This window comes from Aquarana catesbeiana, linkage group LG05 (assembly GCF_042186555.1).
Source record: "Aquarana catesbeiana isolate 2022-GZ linkage group LG05, ASM4218655v1, whole genome shotgun sequence".
Lineage (NCBI taxonomy): Eukaryota > Metazoa > Chordata > Amphibia > Anura > Ranidae > Aquarana > Aquarana catesbeiana.
In genome coordinates this window covers 111,972,995-111,993,874 of record NC_133328.1, presented here as the reverse complement: position 1 = coordinate 111,993,874, position 20,880 = coordinate 111,972,995, and the positions used below count along the sequence as shown (strand labels likewise).

Below are 20,880 nucleotides of genomic sequence, written 5' to 3'. Positions count from 1 at the left end.
ATTCTTTTTTTTGGGCTGTTTTCCCTTTTCTTTCACCTGGTGATCCAGCCAGTAAGTCTGTTGTTTTTAAACAGAACAAGCTCTCCTGGAAATGTAGCAGTTAGTTTTTTTCAGATAAACCATTTTCCACTGACAGGGGGGCTTACAATAATCAGCTTTTATTTATCCATGTAAAACCTTTATCCCAAAAAACAACTGGTGTTGTAACTGCCTTTGTAACTGCAGTAAGAGCTGGAGTTTGGCTTCAATTATTAGTGTATTTACATCTACTAGTACATCTAACACCCCCAAAATGACAATGCTGCTGTCCAAATATATCTCTGTTGCTCCTTCATCCAGAGTGGGGGGCACTTTAATATGGGAGGTGTGTTGCTGGCTAGCTCACCAGGTGAAAACAGAGAGAGAAAAGGCAAAAAAAAAAAAGAAAACTAATGCAGCCACCACACCTAATGATTGGTAAACTGCAGTATATTACACTTTTGGTTTCGGGTTTAATACCGCTTTAAAGCTGGCTTCACATGTTTGTATTACCCCAATGCATAGTACTGCAGCATACACACATTAGCGTCTTACGGTGCCATTCATTTTGAGTTATACCTCAGCGCACTAAAACAATGCACCTGTTTTGCTGTGCACTGCAACCCCACTTTTCAAAGTGCACAGTCTATTTGCCTTTAGTAAACCACCCACCTGAAGCTTTTATGGAGTTGAGTTTAGGTGCATTGGCAAAAAAACTTAGAAGCTGTAGTGTACATGAAGCCTTAGAGGCATTGGGACCTCTTAAAGCGGTAGTAAATCAGAGTTGGTAAAAAAAAAAAAAAAAAAACATTTCCCTGCAAGGTAATGTCATCACATACTAGCACATTATAAGAGACTTACCCTAGAACGAAGCCCTCCAGCTCCGCGCTGTCACAGCTGAGAGTACTGACATTTCCCCCCAGTCTTATTACGGGTTTGCGGCCTCCGGCTACATGAGTAGTGGGGGGCGCAATGACGTCACTCCTTCACTCCTGCGCATGTGCATGGGAGCCGCCGTTTACGGCATGGGCTCTGAAGGTCTGGCACTGTAAGCTGAGTGCATGCGCCGGTGATGTCAACAATGCAAGTTTAGGAGATATTCACAGTACCTACAGGTATGCCTTGTTATAGGCTTACCTGTAGATATAAGTTCTGTAACAGAGTTTACCACCAATTTAAACATTAAATTTTTTTTTAAAGAAAACGTGTAGTTTTCCTGAAATTATTTTGGTGTTATCTAATGTAACAGTTTAAAATGAGCAGATTTCTCTTTTTAACATGCAAACAGAAATGCAATAAAAGCGGTTACAGTAATAATATATTAAATTTCGCACAGTTCCTTCTTGTATCAATGTTAGAAATTTGGAGCATACGTTAGAAGACTGTCGCTTTCTGTGTGTCTATATTCTGATCTCTTATCACTCAGATATGAGTCATCTAATAAAGGGAGGTAAAGTAAGAGAATATCTGTTTATTGTCACCACCTCACCCCTGGTGACAGCTATTATTGGGTGATGAGAACCAGGTCTGATTACTCCCCAAACAAAGACACCCTTTTTTTTTTTTCTTTAATATCCTATATCAGAGAGAGAATCCACTAATGTTAAGATTGCTAGACTGAAGGACAATTAAAGTGGTGGGGATATTATGCAGCCACAGGACCAGCTTTCAGCACGTAATGTAGTACTTACATCTCCATCCACCCTCACGCACCTCTCAAAGCATGCCCATTGTATCTCTATTTAGAAGAGAACATGCATGCCTACTGTGTCCATCCCAGGAATCATGAAGGTCAAAACAAGCATGGGAATTGTTACATGGGGTGCATGGAGTGCATAGCATATTCACAGGGGCATGAACAGCAATGGCAGGTATTGATGGACAATTAGCTACCTGCTTTCATAAAGGAACTGAATATCCCCAACATTAAAATTATGAACAGCAGGTATTTTTTGTCTTTTCACAGTCCAGCCATCAGGCAAAGGAGAAATGGAGATTCATATAGATGGAGATTTGTATAGAAATGATTGATCGCCATGCAAAAAGTTTTAAAATGTGCCTGTCATTACAAAGTAAAAATGGGAGCATGAATGTTATTCTTTTGGTTAATCTCACACCACAAAATATATTTGTTCATTACAATAACTGCAATTTATGATTTATTATATAACCAACAACCCCAGTATGGCCATAGTGGTTATAATAAAACAGCAATATAAACTATATTTCCCAGAAAAATCAACATAATATTTTAAGGTTGTATTCCATATAATGGTAAATAATGGCCTTGATTTTATAATTTTTATTCATCTATCATGCAGCATTTTTGTAGACTGTTATTTCAGTAATATTGGTTGTCAAAAATGGTTCTAGCTATGATTGTCCCCACTATATCTTTTTCATTAGAAGCATTTCCTTAACCTAGAGATCATGATGACAAACTGGTTTCATTGATTTACCCTAATTTTAACACAGGTTTGTTATTGTTGGTTTACTATAAGTATGTTTTTTTTTTATTTTTACTTGTTTCTTCTTCTAAAGTTAAAAAAGAGATGAATGCCTATTGATCAATCAGTATCTTCTCTGATGTTCAGATATGTAGGGAAGATTCTTTGTAAGCTTTGATGTGTATTACCTAAATCACATAGCCATTGATGGTAAAGAGCTCAAAGCTGTTCAATAATATGCATGTAACAGGATTAAAAACGTTGTTTCTGATTTCTGTGTTACAGGCCTCATCTTCATTAAAAGAGAAACAAAAGTACGAGCCTCAGGCACCCAGGCAGGGGGTGTCACTGCCTGGATCATATGGAGGGGCCCTGCCTGTTTCTTCAGCTCATGCATCCCTGGAGAGCAAGACCAACAGCAGCCACCAGGCCTTACTGCAGCACTTACTGCTAAAAGAACAGTTGCGACAACAAAAAATTTTAGCTACAGGTAATCCAACATTCACCAAATGATTCAAAACATTTTAAAGCTGTTTCTTCTTTATGCAGTGTGCCCATCTGAACCATGTAGCCTGCAGACCTTCATAAAACAACCTACCGTACCTTGTAAGAAACATGCTGACAAAGCATTCTGTGATTTAAGTTCCTTTAACGACAATTATATGGGTGCAGCTATAGCTGGCTGTCTCTGCAAATGCAAGTTATGTTGATTCAGTACTTTTTAAGTCATTGACCTGGAATAATGCTGATCAGGATAACCACAGAAAAGTCCTTATCTGCACTGTTGTTGTGACTTAAGCAGGCCATAGACGGAGTGATTTACCCGTGGTTGCAGGAAAGAAAATCCCTGTCAAACCATCCATGGCTGACTTTAAAGTCTAGCTTAAAAAAAAAAAAAAAATAAAATATATATATATATATATATATATATATATATATATATATACACATATACTGTTTCCACGAAAATAAGACCGGGTCTTACATCCATTTTGGCTACAAAAAACACAGTAGGGCTTATTTTCAGGGGATGTCTTATTTATTTACAGTATGTACAAAAAAGTTCCTCCCCCTGTCAACTCAGGAGCCAGCATTCTGAAATTCTGTAATCCCAAAAATAAACCTTGTAAATTATGTAATCCCTTCTGTAAAAAGATGATATAATGTGCAGTGTGTCTCCTTGTGTATTGTGGAAAATACCTTATTTACAGTGCTGCTGGACGCAGCCATCCCAGAAACTCCCGCTAGGTCTTATTTTCATTGTAGGGCTTATTTTCGGGGAAACACAGTTTATCAATACAAGGGACATTACTTGCCTTCAGTGAGATGTGTCCCTTTTGCTGCAGTGTCCTCCTTTTTGCCAAAATCTTGGACCAGGCCACACCCCATATGCTCCACCCTTCGAAGCTTAACCATGGGGAGTCATAGAAGCCATGTCTGTGAATGAAACAGGATCTATGAATCAAGGGGATGGACCTATAAATCATCCATCCATTCTCCATTCTTAGATTGTATTTCATTCATAGAAGCTGTGAGGCAAATGCAGCTGCCAGAATACAATATCCCAGTGAGGACATATGTTTGTGTGGATGAAGGAATCTGTTCCCACTGGCTGAATGAAAAATACTAACCATTTATGGGCTGCTTAACTGGCTTTTGACAGGCTTGACTCTAGAGTATGTTCTTTATAGGTTCTCCCTATATAACCTGAGGCTATACACTCTGCAAAACACTGCCTAATATTGGAACAATTTAAATATGGAAAATAAAAAAGGTTCAAAGCTAAAAAAGCTTTTACCTAGTTTCAGTTGCATCCTGTCTTGGAAAACCAAGGGAGAAATCCTAAACATTGTGAGTCTCTTTTTGGTAAACCACATCCGATGATTCTACTGTAAGCAGTCTTCCTCTGTTCTCACAATTTATTACCAAATACAGTAAACTGTTTTTGAAACATTTAAGCTGTTCCTGAAAGAAAGGTTCTTTATCTTAAATATTTTAATCCTAGTGTGCAATTATGTACTTTCTTCGTTTTATCATTACCACTCTAAAATGATTGAGCAAAATGCCTTGAATGAATACGACAGTGACTGTGTGAGAGAGACGCTGCGTCATGGAGTTCCTGCCAGCTTCCATATTAAACGTGTCCTTTATGTTAGGTTCACGGTGTAGGTCACATGTTTATAGCAGATCTGTTCAGAGACCACTTTGGTTCTCACATTGTCCTCTCATATTAAAAGATGTCCGTTTACACATACTACCCTGAAAATGTGTTTTGACACCTCCTAATGTCTGGTAATGTGTGATGAGCTTAAAGGGAATCTGTCAGGATACAAAAATGGAACTTGCCATAGATATCTTGTTTTTATTCCTTGCTTCAATGCTTCAGTCACTAAACTTTTGAACCTGTTAGTATGACTTGGGGTTAAGGCTAAGAAATACTTTTCTAGAATATAAAAATATTCAAAATATAATATAATATATTATTAATGTATCTTTTATTTAGTTGTATAAACCTCTGCTGCCCAGAAGAATATTTCAGTTTCGTAGAGCTTAAAGCGGTATTAAAAACAAACACAAAAATGTAATATATTACAGTTTACCCGTTCTTAAAAGAGAAGTAAAGCTTTTTTGGTCCTACTTGTCTTCTGGGTCACAGGAGTGTATTTACTTTTGTACTAGACTGGACTAAAGCCCACTGTCGGTTGACATCACAGAGCTGTTTCAGGCTTTGCAAGCCCAGTGCTCCAATGAGTGCTGGAGGGGCAGCGCAGACAGTGGTGATTGACAGTCACCTCTCTCTACTCATGGAGACCAATAACTTAGAAATCAATGCATGGTTCCTGATCTTAGAGCTTGCTAGTTGGTGGAACGTAGTGTTATGCCGCGTATACACGGTCAGAATTTCCGACAACAAATGTTCGATGTGAGCTTGTTGTCGGAAAGTCCGACCGTGTGTAGGCTCCATCAGACATTTGTTGTCGGAATTTCCAACAACAAGCTCACGTGTAACATTTGTTGTCGGAAATTCCGACTGTGTGTACGTGGCATGCTCGAAATCAAGCAGAAGAGCCGAACTGGCTATTGAACTTAATTTTTCTCGGCTCGTCATACGTGTTGTACGTCACCGCGTTCTTGACGTTCGGAATTTCCGACAACATTTGTGTGACAGTGTGTATGCAAGACAAGTTTGAGCCAACATCTGTCGGAAATAAATCCAGGATTTTGTTGTCGGAATGTCCAATCGTGTGTACGGGGCATTAGACTAGCAGATTTAGGTGGATTTAACAAACAAGTTGACACTAACAATTTCAAAGACGTTACATCAAGAGTTTTTTCTTTTTGGGATAAAAGTTTTTGAAATATGGTCAAATGACATTTCTACACACACACCTACATAGGTTGAACTGGATGGACTGATGTCTTTATTCAACCTTATCAACTATGTTACACAAATAAATAAAAACTGACCATTGTAAGCACTCCTTTCAGTGTTAAAGTGGTTGTAAAGCCTTAGAGTTTTTTTTACCTTAATGCAATGTATGCATTAAGGTAGAAAACCTTCTGTACTGCATGTGTCCCCCCTCACTCCCCCTTTATTTACCTGGCCCGATCCCGATCCAGTGCTGTGCATGAGATCTCCTGACTCTGTCCCTCCTTACTGCACAGATTGATAACAGTGGGAGCCATTGGCTACCGCTGCTGTCAATCAAATTCTGTGACCAGGGAGCGGGGGGGGGGGAAGGGCTGAGCCACTCAGTCTTTGTCAATGAACAGAGACAACACAAATACCCCATAGGAAGCAGCTTCTTATAAGGGTAATCACCGAAGAGGAGGAGCCCAGAGTGCCAGCAGAGAACCCGAGAAGAGGGGGATCAGGGCCGCTCTGTGCAATACCATTGCACAGAGCAGGCAAGTACAACACGTTTTTTTTATTTTAAAGGAAACAAAATAGCCTTTAATTTTACTTTAAGTGGTTCATCTCAACCCTCTAACTTATGCTTTGGACAGTTTGGTCTGTTAAAAGAGTTTGAAAAATACCAGACTAGGGCTCCATGCACAGGATCCTGAAACTACGGCCCTCCAGCTGTTGCGGAACTACACATCCCATGAGGCATTGTAAAACTCTGACATTCACAGACATGACTAGGCATGATGGGAATTGTAGTTCCTGAACAACTGGAGGGCCATAGTTTGAAGACCTCTAATTTAAAGGCAGGAAAAAAACCCTCCTGGTTTGTGTTTTTGAGTAGAGGCAGAAAAAATGCTAAACGTTCGTAAACTCACCTAAACTCTGTACAAAAACGCTCTATATGAGCGTTTTTTTCTGCCAAGGGAACTTGGAGTTTTTTTAAAGCCCAGTGTACATGGAGCCTTATGCCACATACACACGATTGGAATTTCAGCCCCCAAAAGACCGATGAGAGTTTTTCATCTGAAAATGCAACCATGTGTATGCTCCATCGGTCTTTTGCTGGTGGAATTCCAGCCAGCAAAAGACGAGAGCATGCTCTCAATTTTTCGGTCGGGAAAAGTTCCTATCCGAAAATGCGATTGTCTGTGGCAATTCCGACACAATTTGACGCATGCTCGGAAGCATTGAACTTCAATTTCTCGGCTTGTCGTAGTGTTGTAGATCACCGCGTTCTTGACAGTCGTAATTTCAGCGAACTTTTGCGTGACCGTGTGTATGCAAGGCAAACTTGAGCGGAATCCCGTCGGAAAAGCCGTCATATCTTTTTACGACGAGAAGTCCGATCGTGTGTACGCAGTATTACTGTCCAGATCGATGGAAAAATTGAGGGAAAAAAAGCTAAAAAAAAAACTTTTACAGATTAACTTCTAAGAATTTGTAAACTGTAATTTCATACATTTAGTTTTTGTGTTTAATACCACTTTAGACCACTTTGATTGTGTTGCCCCCATGGCTGCAAATATTTGTGACCACACTGTTCTTTCTATGCACCACATATAATATAATTCTGTATAATCTAATCTCATCTAATCACATTTGGTATGTATATGGTATGTATAATAACATTTTTGGGGGACATAACCAGGACCTTTTTTTTCTAAAACCCAAATGTATCTTGAGATCTGTTTATTTCTTAATATCTCTTTCCTTTATTAAATTGCAGTTTTTCATTTCATTTTAGGTAGTGCTGCAATTCTTCATCAGTCTCCACTTACAGCAAAAGAGCGGGTTTCTCCGGCGGGCAGGGTGGCTCACAAACTGCCTCGGCACCGGCCCCTACACAGAACACAGTCGGCTCCGCTGCCTCACAGCACTTTGGCCCAGCTTGTCATTCAGCAGCAGCACCAGCAGTTTTTGGAGAAGCAGAAACAATATCAGCAACAAATCCAAATGAACAAAGTGAGCCCACTTTAACACACATACCTTTACGTGCATGCTAAGAACCCCTCGTAATGCAGTGCACTATTTACTTGTTACTGTGGCTCTTAATGGACTAATATACCTAACAAACATGTACCTGCGTACAAAATAACAACTAATATTCACCAGTGCTAATGCAGACATTTCCATCTCTGTACAAAACCTGAAATTTTGTGCTGTATTTAAGAGAGTCTGGACAATATCAACTCAACTCATTAATTGACATTATGTACTAAAATATTGCTTATAGTAGTACACTGCACAAATACATAGATCAATATCTAAATAAACCTGTATTTTCCCTTAGTAGGCTAAGTTCTCAGTTCATACTAACATTAAATTAAGTCAATACGTAGTTATTCAGGTATCTTCTCAAATTATCAATGGCTAATAAAGCGTGATCAAGTGATAAATACGCAGTGCACCTTGCTCCCAGTAATTAGTATAGGACATTCTAACTATGTGCTGCTTTGTTTTTTATATTTTGTATATGGCATATGAGGGTTATTTGTTTAGATATAACATTTTTACTTAAATGTCTGTTTATGTAGTCTTTTGAAACATTTCTACTGCCATGCTATGGTTTTAATAAATTAAACGATACCGCTTACTGAGAGATATGTGGAGGCTGGAGTTTCTGACTTACTTCTGAAAATGAAGCTTGGGTGTCATTCTAATCCAATGGCTTTAATATTTCTGAGTCCCTGACCCAGCACAGGAAAAGTCAAATTAAAGGAGAGGTTGGCAGTGGCAGCCAGAATACTCCCTTGCACATTCCCTTTAACCCATGCTGTGCAGTGAAGAACAGTCTCCAGATTTGCCAATAAAAGATCAATTTTCTGTCGGTTAGCCTTGGGGCTGAACCAGAGAAAATCAATTCCCCCAACCATGCCCCTCAAAGGGAGGGATGCCAACTATTATATTCTGAAGCCACAATGTCTGTGTCTGCCTAGATACAGTGGCACTGCTGAATAGTGACTGCCTCTAGTAGGGTGCAGTCACTTTTTAGATGATATTTTCTACTTGGTCGATTTTTAAATTGACTTTTGTTTGGCCGTGTGGTGCTTGCAGGGCCTCCAATGGATTCAGTAGAAATTGGACAACATTTGGGCCATCCTTACCCAGCCTTATCTTCTACTTTAGATTGGACCTATTTCTTATCACTAGCAATAGAGATGAGAAATGTGATTTACTGTACTAAAGGAGCTGAGGATCTTCAAATAATAAAATGCGTGAATATAGACTTTAGTTATCCAATCAAAGTGAGCAAGATTTGCTTTTCACATGATGGACAATTGGAGTGAATATTCACATGATTTAACATGAAGACTCCCTTAGTAAATCAGCCCAATTAGGTAGCATTCTTCTTGAAAACATCACCCTGCCTGATGCGATGATGAGAACCAACTTAAGCACATTGAAAGATTGTTCTACTTTCTATGGAGAAATGGAATTAATCCTTCACTGAATATATATTTTCCAACATCCAGCATATCACATCACTCACAAATAGCACAAAATGCTATTTGTTTTATTTATAAATGGTACAGATACTTTAGCTAAGTTTTTTCATACTGGCATTACATACATATATCAATTTAAACTGCACTTGATGGTTACAATTCTAGATTTTCTTTTATTTTTTAAAGCTTTGTATTATATATTATTTATCATTTTTAATGTAGATAATCCTTAAGTTGCATGTCCTTGTAAACAAACAAGCATGACATTTTTTTTACCTTGAACTAATAGTTACATAGTTAATTATATTGAAATACTTCAGCTGAATAAATGAATGCAGAATAGCATGTCCATGTATACAATTCTTATTGATGATTCTTGTTTCCCTGGATTTCATGTGTAGTGCAGCTAAAAATAAGTGACATATGTTGGCCACCAGAGGGAGCTTGAACATTCAACATTTAGATCATTAGAGATCTCAAAACTGCTTGTAATTTTCTTAAATCCTGAATAGCCAGCATTGTTATTTCACATTGCTTGCCACAGAAAATTATTAAAAGAAATTCAGCTGTATACAAATGTACAAGTGTGTGATGATATTGATATCTAGTGTTTTTTAACTTATGAATGCTAGCAGCATTTTTGGTGTAGCAGAACTGGCATTAAAGATTTTGCACCATGAAGTTTTGTAACCAATAAATTCTACATGAGTGAGTTTTCGTTTCATATGTGTATATTGCAGTGACAATACCATCACTTATGACATTTTGGGGTAACAGAGGGGGTTAATTACTAAAACTGGAGAGTGCAAAATCTGACAAGATTGAAAACAAGCTGAAGTTAGAAACTGATTGGCTACCATGCGCAGCTGCACCAGATTCTGAGTGCACCAGCTTTAGTACAGTATCTGACCGCGAGATTGTGTTTCCAGCGCGATCCCATCGCACTGGTTCTCGGCAACAGGGTACTGTGCATCTCACGCTGGCTCGCTCATCGGGAAAGGAAAACTTTTTTTTCCTTTCACGATGAGCGACAGGCAGTGCTGACAGCTGTCTGGTATGAATCATGAGGGGGAATGCCATGCCAAATTTTAAATAAAAAAATGGCATGGGTTCCCCCCCAGGGGCATACCAGGCCCTTAGGTCTGGTATGGATTTTAAGGGGAACCCCCTATGCCAAAAAAACAGCGTGGGGGTCCCCCAAAATCCATACCAGACCCTTATCCCTTATTATGCCCCTGGCATAATAACAGCGGCGAGATTGACACAATATCGTGGTCACCTACTGTAAATCTCCCCCAGCATTTATACTTGTAGGCAGTCCGTTTACATCCGACCACCAGTAGAGGAGAGCAGGCTGTAAAATTAGTATTCTATCAGCGCAACCCTCTAATGTATGATGTGGAAAATTATAATGTGTAAAATAATACATTATTAATAATATAAAAATACTGATAATTATAAATAACAAGTGATAAATACAATAAATGCAAAATCCAAAATGAATAAAATAATTTCAACCTAGTTGCTGCTATCACTGAAAAAACGTGTTCACTTCACATTAATTAAATATAATACCAACACAGTGCTACGCTACTAGTATATATGAAAACGTCCATGTGTATAGTCACAATATCAAATGATTGCAGTATCGGCAGATGACATCAAGGATTCAAGCTTCACCCAAAAATGTGCACAAATAATATCCCAAAGTGCTAGTGCTCTCCTCCACCAGTGGGCTCTGGCTGCTCACCTCACAATCTGACCCATGTTTTACTAGTGGGTCAGAAATAGCAGGTCCCCTTTAAGGGGGTAATCAATTGATCGACCTGGCGTGCTGCTAGTGTGTTATTCCTCTGTATCACCCTCTTTCTTCTTAATGGCTTACCCAGCCTTGAATCTCCCTCAAGGAAATCAGGTATATATGGGGGCAAAAACACAGGATCTAGTGCTCTCTGTTTCAATCATTTATTCCTTCAGTAAAAGCAGTATACAAAATACTCACAAGTACTTGAGCAGTGTGGGCTATTGAAACATATCAATTTCCATGTACAAACGAGATGGCTGCGGGATGACATCACCAATACGCCTTATGTCAATGGGCGTGACTTCTTCAGTAGGGGTGGAGACCTGATGTCTCACAGCTTATTATATAGGCTCCCTTCCCCTATTGCTAGGCAACCCTTCCCCTCCTCTATAATGCTAATCAATCTAGGGCGAGCCCGGCCGTGCAGGATCCCGCAACCTTTCCGTAACGGGATGTGATAATTACCCAGCAAATTACTATGGGGACACCACAACAACACATTAAATCACTCCGGATCCATGCTCAAAATTAATAGATTCAGCTGGTAACTACATGGCGTCGACATATTGAATACTAAACATATACTAATGATTCTATAGCCATAATACAGTACAATCAAAAAAAGTATTTTTAAAATAAATTAAAAATTCTGAATTAAAATTAAAAGTACCCAATTAGCTCACAACAAAAATCAATTACCATTACAATTCATATTAACCACTTCAGCCCAGAAGAATTTACCCCCTTAATGACAAAGACATTTTTTGCGATACGTCACTGAGTTACTTTACCGACAATTGCACGGGCATGCGACGCCGTATCCAAATGTCCTTTTTTCCCACAAAAAGAGCTTTCTTTTGGTGGTATTTGATTACCTCTGCAGTTTTTATTATTTGCGCTGTAATCAAAAAAAGACCAACAATTTTGAAAAAAAACAATGTTTTTAACTTTTTCTATAACACATATCCAAATAATATATACAAAAAAATGTATTCATCGATTTAGGCCACATATTTTTGATAACAAAAATCCCAATAAGCGTATATTGATTGGTTTGCGCAAAAGTTTAACAAAATAGGGGATAGATTATATGACATTTATTGAATTTTTTTATTTATTTTTTTTACTAGTAATGGCAGTGATCAGTGATTTTTAATGGGACTGCGACATTGCAGCGGACAGATCGGACACCTTTGACACTTTTTTTGGGACCATTGACATTATTACAGTGATCAGAGCTAAAAAGAGCCACTGATTGTTGTATAAATGACACGAAGGGAAGGGGTTAACACTAGGGGGCGATCAAGGGGTTAAGTGTGTCCTAGGGAGGTGCTTCTAACTGTGGGGGGAGTGGACTGACTGGGAGTAGAGTGAGATCGCTGTTCTTGATCACTAGAAACAGACAATCTCTCTCTACTCCCTTGTCAGAATGGGCATCTGCTCTGCTTACACTGGCAGATCTCCATTCTGGCTCCCTGTGGAGCGATCGCGGGTGGCCGTCAGACATTGTGGCCGCCTGCCACGCGCATCGGCGCCTGCTATAGCTATTGAATGAAGCACCATACCGGCACAGCATATCGTGCAATAGAGCCACCCTGCCGCAGTATTCCTGCGGTAGCTGGTCGGCAAGTAGTTAATGTGTATAATTAATAACTATAATCTACAAACAACCGATAAAACAATTTAAATCAAAATCTACATTCAGAAGCCTCGGTGGGAGAATCTTGGCCTCAAATATCCAAAATATCCAAGTTTCCACTCCTCCAATGTTTCTCCACATTTTCAATCAACCAAAACTTCAGCAAACTCGGATTCCTATTATGCACCAATCTGAAATGTTTGGACACACTATGAGTGATCACACCTTCTTAATATTGGTAATGTGTTCCCCTATTTGAATTTGCAGGGTTCTAGATGTAGGCCAATATACTGTAACCCGCATCCACATTCCAGCATTTTATATAATGCCAGTAGTGGAGCAAGTTATGACATCCTTGATCACATATTTGTTTCCTGTACTAGTTGAAATAAACTCTTTCCTCTTTTTCAACATTATTCTTGGCATGACGGCAGGCTTTGCATCTGCTGCATGCAAAGAAACCAATGAAACATCCAAACAGCGTGCCTATCTTTTTCTTTGGGGGATTTATCACCCCTGGGGCAATCACATCCTTTAACGTTGGAGCTTTTCTAAATATGAACACGCAGATAACTGTGGCCCTAATATCCTGTCTTTTTTTACAATTTTCCAAACTTGTCTAAATTGAATATTATATTCCAAGACCATACTAAATTCATATCTAGAAGATCCCCGCTGTTTACCCTGCAATAGTAATGATTTCCTATCCATATTTTTTCTTCCTTAACCCCTTCCCGACCAGCCGCCGCAGTTGTACTGTGGCAGGTTGGTTCCCCTGGGATAACCGACGTAGTCGTACATCTGTTCGCCTTTTGACCACTAGGGAGCGTGTACTTGGCGGTCGCGATGACCGCCGATGCGCTTGCCCAGCGGTCACGATGACCGCTGGGCACCCATGGTTGCTCCACACAGAGACAGAATAGAGATTTGTTAATGTAAACAGACAGATCTCTGTGCTGTCAGAGGTGAGGAGAGTGATCTGTTGTTCATACTAAGTACGAACAATGATCGGTCTCCTCACCCAGGCAGTCCCATCCCCCCACAGTTAGAATCACTCCCTAGGGAACACAGTTAACCCCTTGATCACCCCCTAGTGTTAACCCCTTCCCTGCCAGTGACATTTACACAGTAATCAGTGCATTTTTATAGCACTGATCGCTGTATAAATGCCAATGGCCCCAAAAATGTGTCAAAAGTGTCCGATCTGTCTGCCATAATGTCGCAGTCCCGATAAAAATCGATGATCACTGCCATTAAACCTTTCCCCTATTTCATAGATGCTATAACTTTTGTGCAAACCAATCAATATACGCTTATTGCGATTTTTATTACCAAAAATATGTAGAAGAATACATATTGGCCTAAACTGAGGGAAAAAATGTGCTTATCTAAAAAAAATTGGGGATATTTATTATAGCAAAAAGTACAAAATATTGTGTTTCTTTCAAAATTGTCGCTCTTTTTCTGTTTATAGCGCAAAAAATCGCACAACCACACAATTGTCAGTTAAAGCGACGCAGTGCCGTATCACAAAAAATTGCCTGGTCATTGAGCAGCCAAATCATCTAGGGCTGAAGTGGTTAATACTCTTAATATCGTAATCTTTTTTCCTTAAATCTATGGGAGAGTGCTTCTGATTTTTTGAGGGAAATCAGCCTCTTTAGAACAATTCCTACGTATTCTCATAAACTGGCCTTTAAGGATATTAATAAGCCAAGGTTTATGATGACAACTGTCCAACAGTAGGTAGGAGTTCCTATCAGTGGGTTTGAAGCGATTCCTCGTATACAATCAGCCTTCCTCTTTATAGATTTCCAAATCCAAGCACATGATAAACTCACTACTGATGGTCCATGTTAATTTAATATTTTTATACATTTTTATTCATTTTATTATTAAATGTTTCAAATGATAATGTATCCCCCTTCCAAATAATAATAAGGTCATCTATAAACCTTTTATACAGAATAAGTTCTTTCGGTCGTTGGTTAAGAATCTCCTCATTCTCCCAACATGCCACTCAGGGCAAACCTAGCCCCCATGGCAATACACCTGGTCTGTAAATAATAATATTCCCTGTACCAAAAATAGTTATGGTTTAAACAAAACTTAAGACAATTTAATAGATATTTTTTATGTTTCCTAGGCAGGTCTGAACCTTCCAGGGCCCACTCCACTGAGTTTAAAGCTTCTTCATGCCCAATAATAGTATATAGAGATCCTACATCCGCGGTGGCCAAGATGCATTGGTCTAATCAATCCAAGGATTCAAGACACTGAATGACATGCTTGGTATCTTTAATATATGCTTTCGTTTTGACCACCAGCGGCTGTAGGGAACATATCTATATATTGACCCAATCTCGAACAAACCAATTCTATCCCATTAATAATTGGCCTGCCTTGCGGTTCTGTCATACTCTTATGAATTTTGGGCAGAAAATAAATAATAGGCAGTCTACATGCTACAGGGTTTAAATATTTAGCTTCCTTTACCGTTAGTATATCCCTCTTTTTTCTTTATTAATTAATTGCTCTAACTTCATTTTTTAACCAAAGGGTTTTCATTATGCCTATAGTATGTTTCCGAGTCCACTAGTTGTCTCTCCATTTCCATTTGATAATATTTTTTACTCATAATCACTCCACCCTTATTGGCAGGGCTTATGACTACATATTTATTTTGCTCAATGCTTTCAATACCTTTCCTAATCCAATAAGGATAATTAACCTTCCTAACCCGTACATTTTCTAAGTCTTCAGTGACCATGTTCCTAAATACATCTAGAAATTTATTGTCAACATTCTGGGGGGTAAAAACTGATTTATTCCGCAACATTGACTGGTGACCATTCTCTTTTTGTGGAGGTCTAGTATCTGGCTTAGACAGAAAATTTTTTTTTTTAATTAAGTGTACGTACATATTTCTGAATGTGAACGTAAGTATCAAACTTATTAAGATTTTTTATAGGTGCATACTTTAAACCTTTATCTAAAACTCTAATCTCCTCTTTATTAAAATTAATGTCACTTAAATTATAGATACCAGTCCCTATTGATGTTTGCTTTTTTTGAGTCCTTCTTCCTGATCTCCTCCCTCTCTTTCTCTTCTTTTCCCTCCTCTTATATTTCCAGTGGGCAACTGGTTGGTCAATGGGGCTTCCTAAAAAAACACCATATTGATTTCCCACTGGTTGATTGTCTAGGGGTGTGAATCTATTATCCACAGGTACATTAAACATGTTCTCATTATGAGCATAATTGTTTGGGGAACCATATAGGGTTGATTAAATCCTCTCTGAATACGGTCACTCTGGTCCCTTTGACCATTCCCTTGCGGGAAGAAACCTAGATTAAAATTAGGATTAAAATTCCCCCTCCCTCTCCGGGGGCCTCCTCTCGCAAATCACCATCCTCTCCAGTTACCCCTATATGGGGGTCCTGCCTGATAGGAATAGACCATATTCCCCTGTCCTACTCCATTTCCTCCCTGGGTTTCTGCTCGATTGTACTGGGGTGCTGGTTTCACCTCTGGTCGGACGACCTCCCTTACTGACGGAGTACTTTCCCAGGAGGGTATTTGGGTATCCTCATTCATAATGCGTTGTCATTTAAAAACATCTTTACTTATAAATTACCCTACATCTCTTATAAATGTCTTTCTTTTCTTGCGTATCTTTATCCAATTTGTCTAATCTCTTCATTAATTCCCCAGACAGTTTAACAAATTCAGGGCCATTTTTTTAACAACTCTAATTTAGCTTTAATGTGTAAAATATTGCGTTAGTAAAGATATAAAAATACTGATAATTATAAATAACAAGTGTCTCTATGTCTACTCTACATAAGCGGAGCGGACAGAGACCTGCCATCCACCTGCTCAGTGGGGATCAGCTGACAGATTCCCTACTCAGCAGGCAGACTCCAATGGAGCCTGCCCCGTGTAGAAGAGGCCTATCTGAACCAAATATAGCTGATCTGTTTTATATTCCTCAAAACTATCCAGATCTTCCAATAACTAATGTTAAAGCCAAAGTATAGCTAATAGTAGTTAGTCACATTCAGCTTGATAATGTTGTATAATGTTGTAGACATTTTGTAGCTCATCCAAGTCACTTCTTCAGTTCCAGTGTGCATAAGGAACATAGTCCAGCATGTATATTCACACAGATAGCACGGACACCTTGATCCAATCACCATGGAATGTGTCAAGGCAGATGTTGGTTGTCCAAGAACAGGATGGGAAGTGTGAACGTTGTGGATGGTTAAGATTTCAAACCATCATTTTCTTTGTGAAATTTTCATCACTGCGCATGGCAATTCCTTGCCACCATTTTCTTACTTTCAGTGTGCTTGGCTTGGATGCACACTCTGAACCAGTGACATAGAAAACTGGCATACTCCCTAACATTTCTGCTGTGTGTTGGCCGGTGTTATTTCTGCTGGCCGGGCCTTCAGGGCCACAGCTCTTCACACTGAGCAAATTACGTCTTCTGTCCTTCACATTAAACTGAAAGACGTCTATCACAGAGGGAATAAACAGTGCTAAGGGAGTGAAGACCTCATTGTTTTAATAATATGAAAGAGCTGACACACCTTGTGGTTGGTTTTCTAAAACTGGAGAGTGCAAAATCTGATCCAGCTCTCCATAGAAATCAATTAGCTTCCAGTTTTTTGTCAAAAAACTTAATTGAAGAAGCTGAAGTTAGAAGCTTATTGGCTACCATGCACATCTGCACCAGATTTTGCACTCTCCAGTTTTAGTAAATCAACCCCTGTGCATGGGCTTGTAGTACCCAGAAGGAATGCACATTCAAAGTGTGACAACACTACTCCTACATGGGAAGCTGCTTGAGTAGCCTTGCCACCTTTACAAAGGAAGTTGAAAGAGAGGTTGAAAGAAGCATTATTAGGCGAATACTTAAAAAAAACGGACATCCTGCAACAAGTGCATGGTAGGTAAACATTTAAAGACTTTAATTAAGATTTAAATCAAATTTAAGGCACCCCTAAAGATAAATTGACTGTCACCTGATCTGGTTAATTTTGGCTGAATAGTATGATGATCACCTTGTCTATGGTTTCTTTTAGACTGCATTAGACATACCAGGCTCACTAATTTCAGGGGGAATGGATATTTTCAGCTGTCCACTATTATTTTATCTGAAATAAGCCGACCCCTCCATCAGATTATGCCAACACTTTGGACCATAGTGTTATGTCTATGGTCTGCTTTTTTGCCTGTTTTAAGGCAAATCTGTCACATGCATGGTTAGATAACAGTGCTGTGAAGTTTAAGAAACTTGTCAAAAATGGAAGAACATCTGATCATTTTCTTTTCTTGGAGAGAGACCTATTTATATGCACAGATCCAGACTTCCTTATTTGTTTTCCATGTATTTCTGTCCAACAGTCCGATCAGTAAGCCGTGTTGATGGTCTCTTTTATTCTAGTTACACATATACATTATACAGTCCGAAGTACTCTCTACTAATGTGCCACACATTTAGAGGGGGTCCCCGGGTTACAAACAAGATAGGGACTTTAGGTTTGTTCTTAAGTTGAATCTGTTTGTAAGTCGGAACAGGTAAATTTTTTAAGTGTAGCTCCAGCCAAAAAATCTATTTTTAAGTTTTGTAGATAGCATAGGGAAGGGTTCTCACCCCTGTAACATTTGTTTTGCTGTCTGTGCCCCTGTTCATAAGATTTCACCTCACTTTCTGTCCCAATGACAATTGGATTTTGAAAATTTGGGGTTATTAGGGAAATAAGGATAGGTGATAAAGCATCAGTGGAGACACCTTTTTCCCATATTAACTCTTACAGGAGTGAATTTCCCTCCCTAGGGGTAGATTTCCTCTCACTTCCTGTTGTCTCCCTCCGTTTGTAAGTAGGAGTCGTTTGTAAGTCGGGTGTTTGTAAGTAGGGGACCCCCTGTACATTGTTTCTATATGATCCAAAAAACAAGTGTAAATACTATCAAGTTATAAGTATTCCCGTTGTCCAAAGAAAACCAATTTAGTCGATTTACTAAAAATGGAGAGTGCCAAATCTGGTGCAGCTCTGCATAGAAACCAATCAGCTTCCAGTTTTTTTTGTCAAAGCCTAATTGAACAAGATGAAGTTACAAGCTGATTGACTACTATGCAGAGCTGCTCCAGATTGTGCACTCTCCAGTTTCAGTAAATCAACCCCAATGTTCTAAAAAGCATACACACCCACTTGTTTGTCCAACCATTATTTATTTTATTTTTTTATCAAGCTGACCTAAACAAATTTAAAGAAATTGAAAAATGCCTATATACAGATTTCTCCAAAACATGATCAGAATAATAACAAACAATTGAACAATGTGTAGAGTCCATTTAAGCTAAGTGTCCCCATACAAATTCTGTATCAGTTTAATAGTACTATGACCAGACAATGTAGGGCTTCCTTTGGGGGTAGGGATGGGCGAACCAAGCAAAGTCTTGTTTGCAGAGGTTTGGAAAACCCAGCAGGAAGTCTTTAAACATACTGATGAACCCTGTTACGGTCTATGGTAGCTGAATCTTACTATATTTTTATGGCCTTCTTTAAAACATTTGTAAAGGAAATGTTTTCTTTTTTTTTTAAATAGCAAACATGTCATACTTACCTGCTCTGTGTGGTTTTACACAGAGCAACCCAATCCTCCTCTACTTGGGTCTCTACTGGCACTCTGGGTCCCTCCCCCTTGCTGAGTGCCCCCATAGCAAGCCACTTGCTATGGGGGCACTCATGTGTGCTCACTCCTGAGCCGGCTCTGTGTGTCCATAAAACACAGAAAGGGCAGCTCAGCCCCAACCCCCCCCCCCCACTCCCGCCTCACTGGCTCTGATTGACAGCAGCAGGAGTCAATGGCTCCTGCTGCTGCATCTCAGCCAATGAGAAAGACCCGGACCCGGGAGAGCCTCGGTACTTGTGCACATTGCTGGATTGAGATTGGGTAAAAAGGTCAAAAACCATCAGCCTTTACAATCACTTTAAGGCTAATTTGCAAGCTATCGCAAGCTAAAAAAGAGGGGCATGGGTAGCTGCACACTGCTAAAAATTCCATTCAGCAGGAAGTAGGTGTTTTAATGTCAGCTTAAAGGGCAACATTGAAAATGCACAAATCATTCAAATACCATGCTTGGTAAAAATCTGCATGTGAATTTAGGGAACAGTACAATGTAGTCCTTGGTGGTCAGACACAATGAGGCTGATTTACTAAAGGCGTTTGGAATCTTTACTAAATTGAGTGAATATTTACTTCAATTATCCAAGAATGAAACAGATTCCGGTTCACTTTGAATACCCAATCATGTGCAGATGTAAACAGGAATTTTCTTTTTATGAATGGATAATTGATACAAGCTTGTATATTGCAACAGGTCAACATTTTAAAACCATGTCTTTCTTTTCCCTTAGACAGCAGTCCTTTTTTAACTATATTTATTACAAAAATTAACCTCGCAAATGTCTTCATAAAGTTTGATGGTTTTGTCAGTTATATTTTCAAACTAGCAGCCCCTTATTTTCAAGACCAGCTTTCTAAGGACCTGACATTACATGTCAGATTTTCTATGGATATTCTTAAGTTCTTATGCACAGAAGCCATTTGTCTGGGCTGCTACATAAAGGTTATGGATTTTCTAATAGTGGACAGCTCCAGTGACAGCTTTTGAAATGCCAACAGTATTCATTGGAAGTGACTGCAGTATCTCCGGAAAAGACTTTGGAAACTTCTTACTTTTTACTATATTTTTTTTCTGGAAGTGCTCTTCATTTTTTAGTCTGAACTCATAGCGTGTCACTTAAAGAAAAAACTTGACACTTGGCATATATATATATATTGCCAGTTGATGTTTTACCTATGGGAGCTAGGCTATGTAAAACACCTTGAAAATTGTGCTGGGAATGCAAATTGTGACATTCCATCTAAGTGTGGGCGGAAGGAGCTTGCCTGACTTTTTTTAAATATTAATGTTTGGAAATCTGACCTGTTCTGTTCTATTTGGAAGGCAGATTCCTGTCAGATTGAATTGGCTTATGTGCTGGGGACAGCTGCCTTTCTCTTCAAAAGAGTACTGATAGCTTTTCTTCTAAACTTTACT

The 20,880-nt window shown here is 39.0% G+C and overlaps 1 protein-coding gene across 9 annotated transcripts in view; it reads left to right on the top strand.

The window, feature by feature from the left end:
- HDAC9 (histone deacetylase 9) overlaps positions 1 to 20,880 on the top strand; it is an 872,451-nt gene that overhangs the window by 670,188 nt on the left and 181,383 nt on the right. For all 9 annotated transcript variants that reach the window (XM_073630072.1, XM_073630070.1, XM_073630071.1 and 6 more), the window contains 2 exons: positions 2,751 to 2,955; positions 7,619 to 7,836. In XM_073630072.1, the coding sequence (XP_073486173.1) occupies positions 2,751 to 2,955; positions 7,619 to 7,836 (423 nt within the window). The remainder of the gene's footprint in view (positions 1 to 2,750; positions 2,956 to 7,618; positions 7,837 to 20,880) is intronic.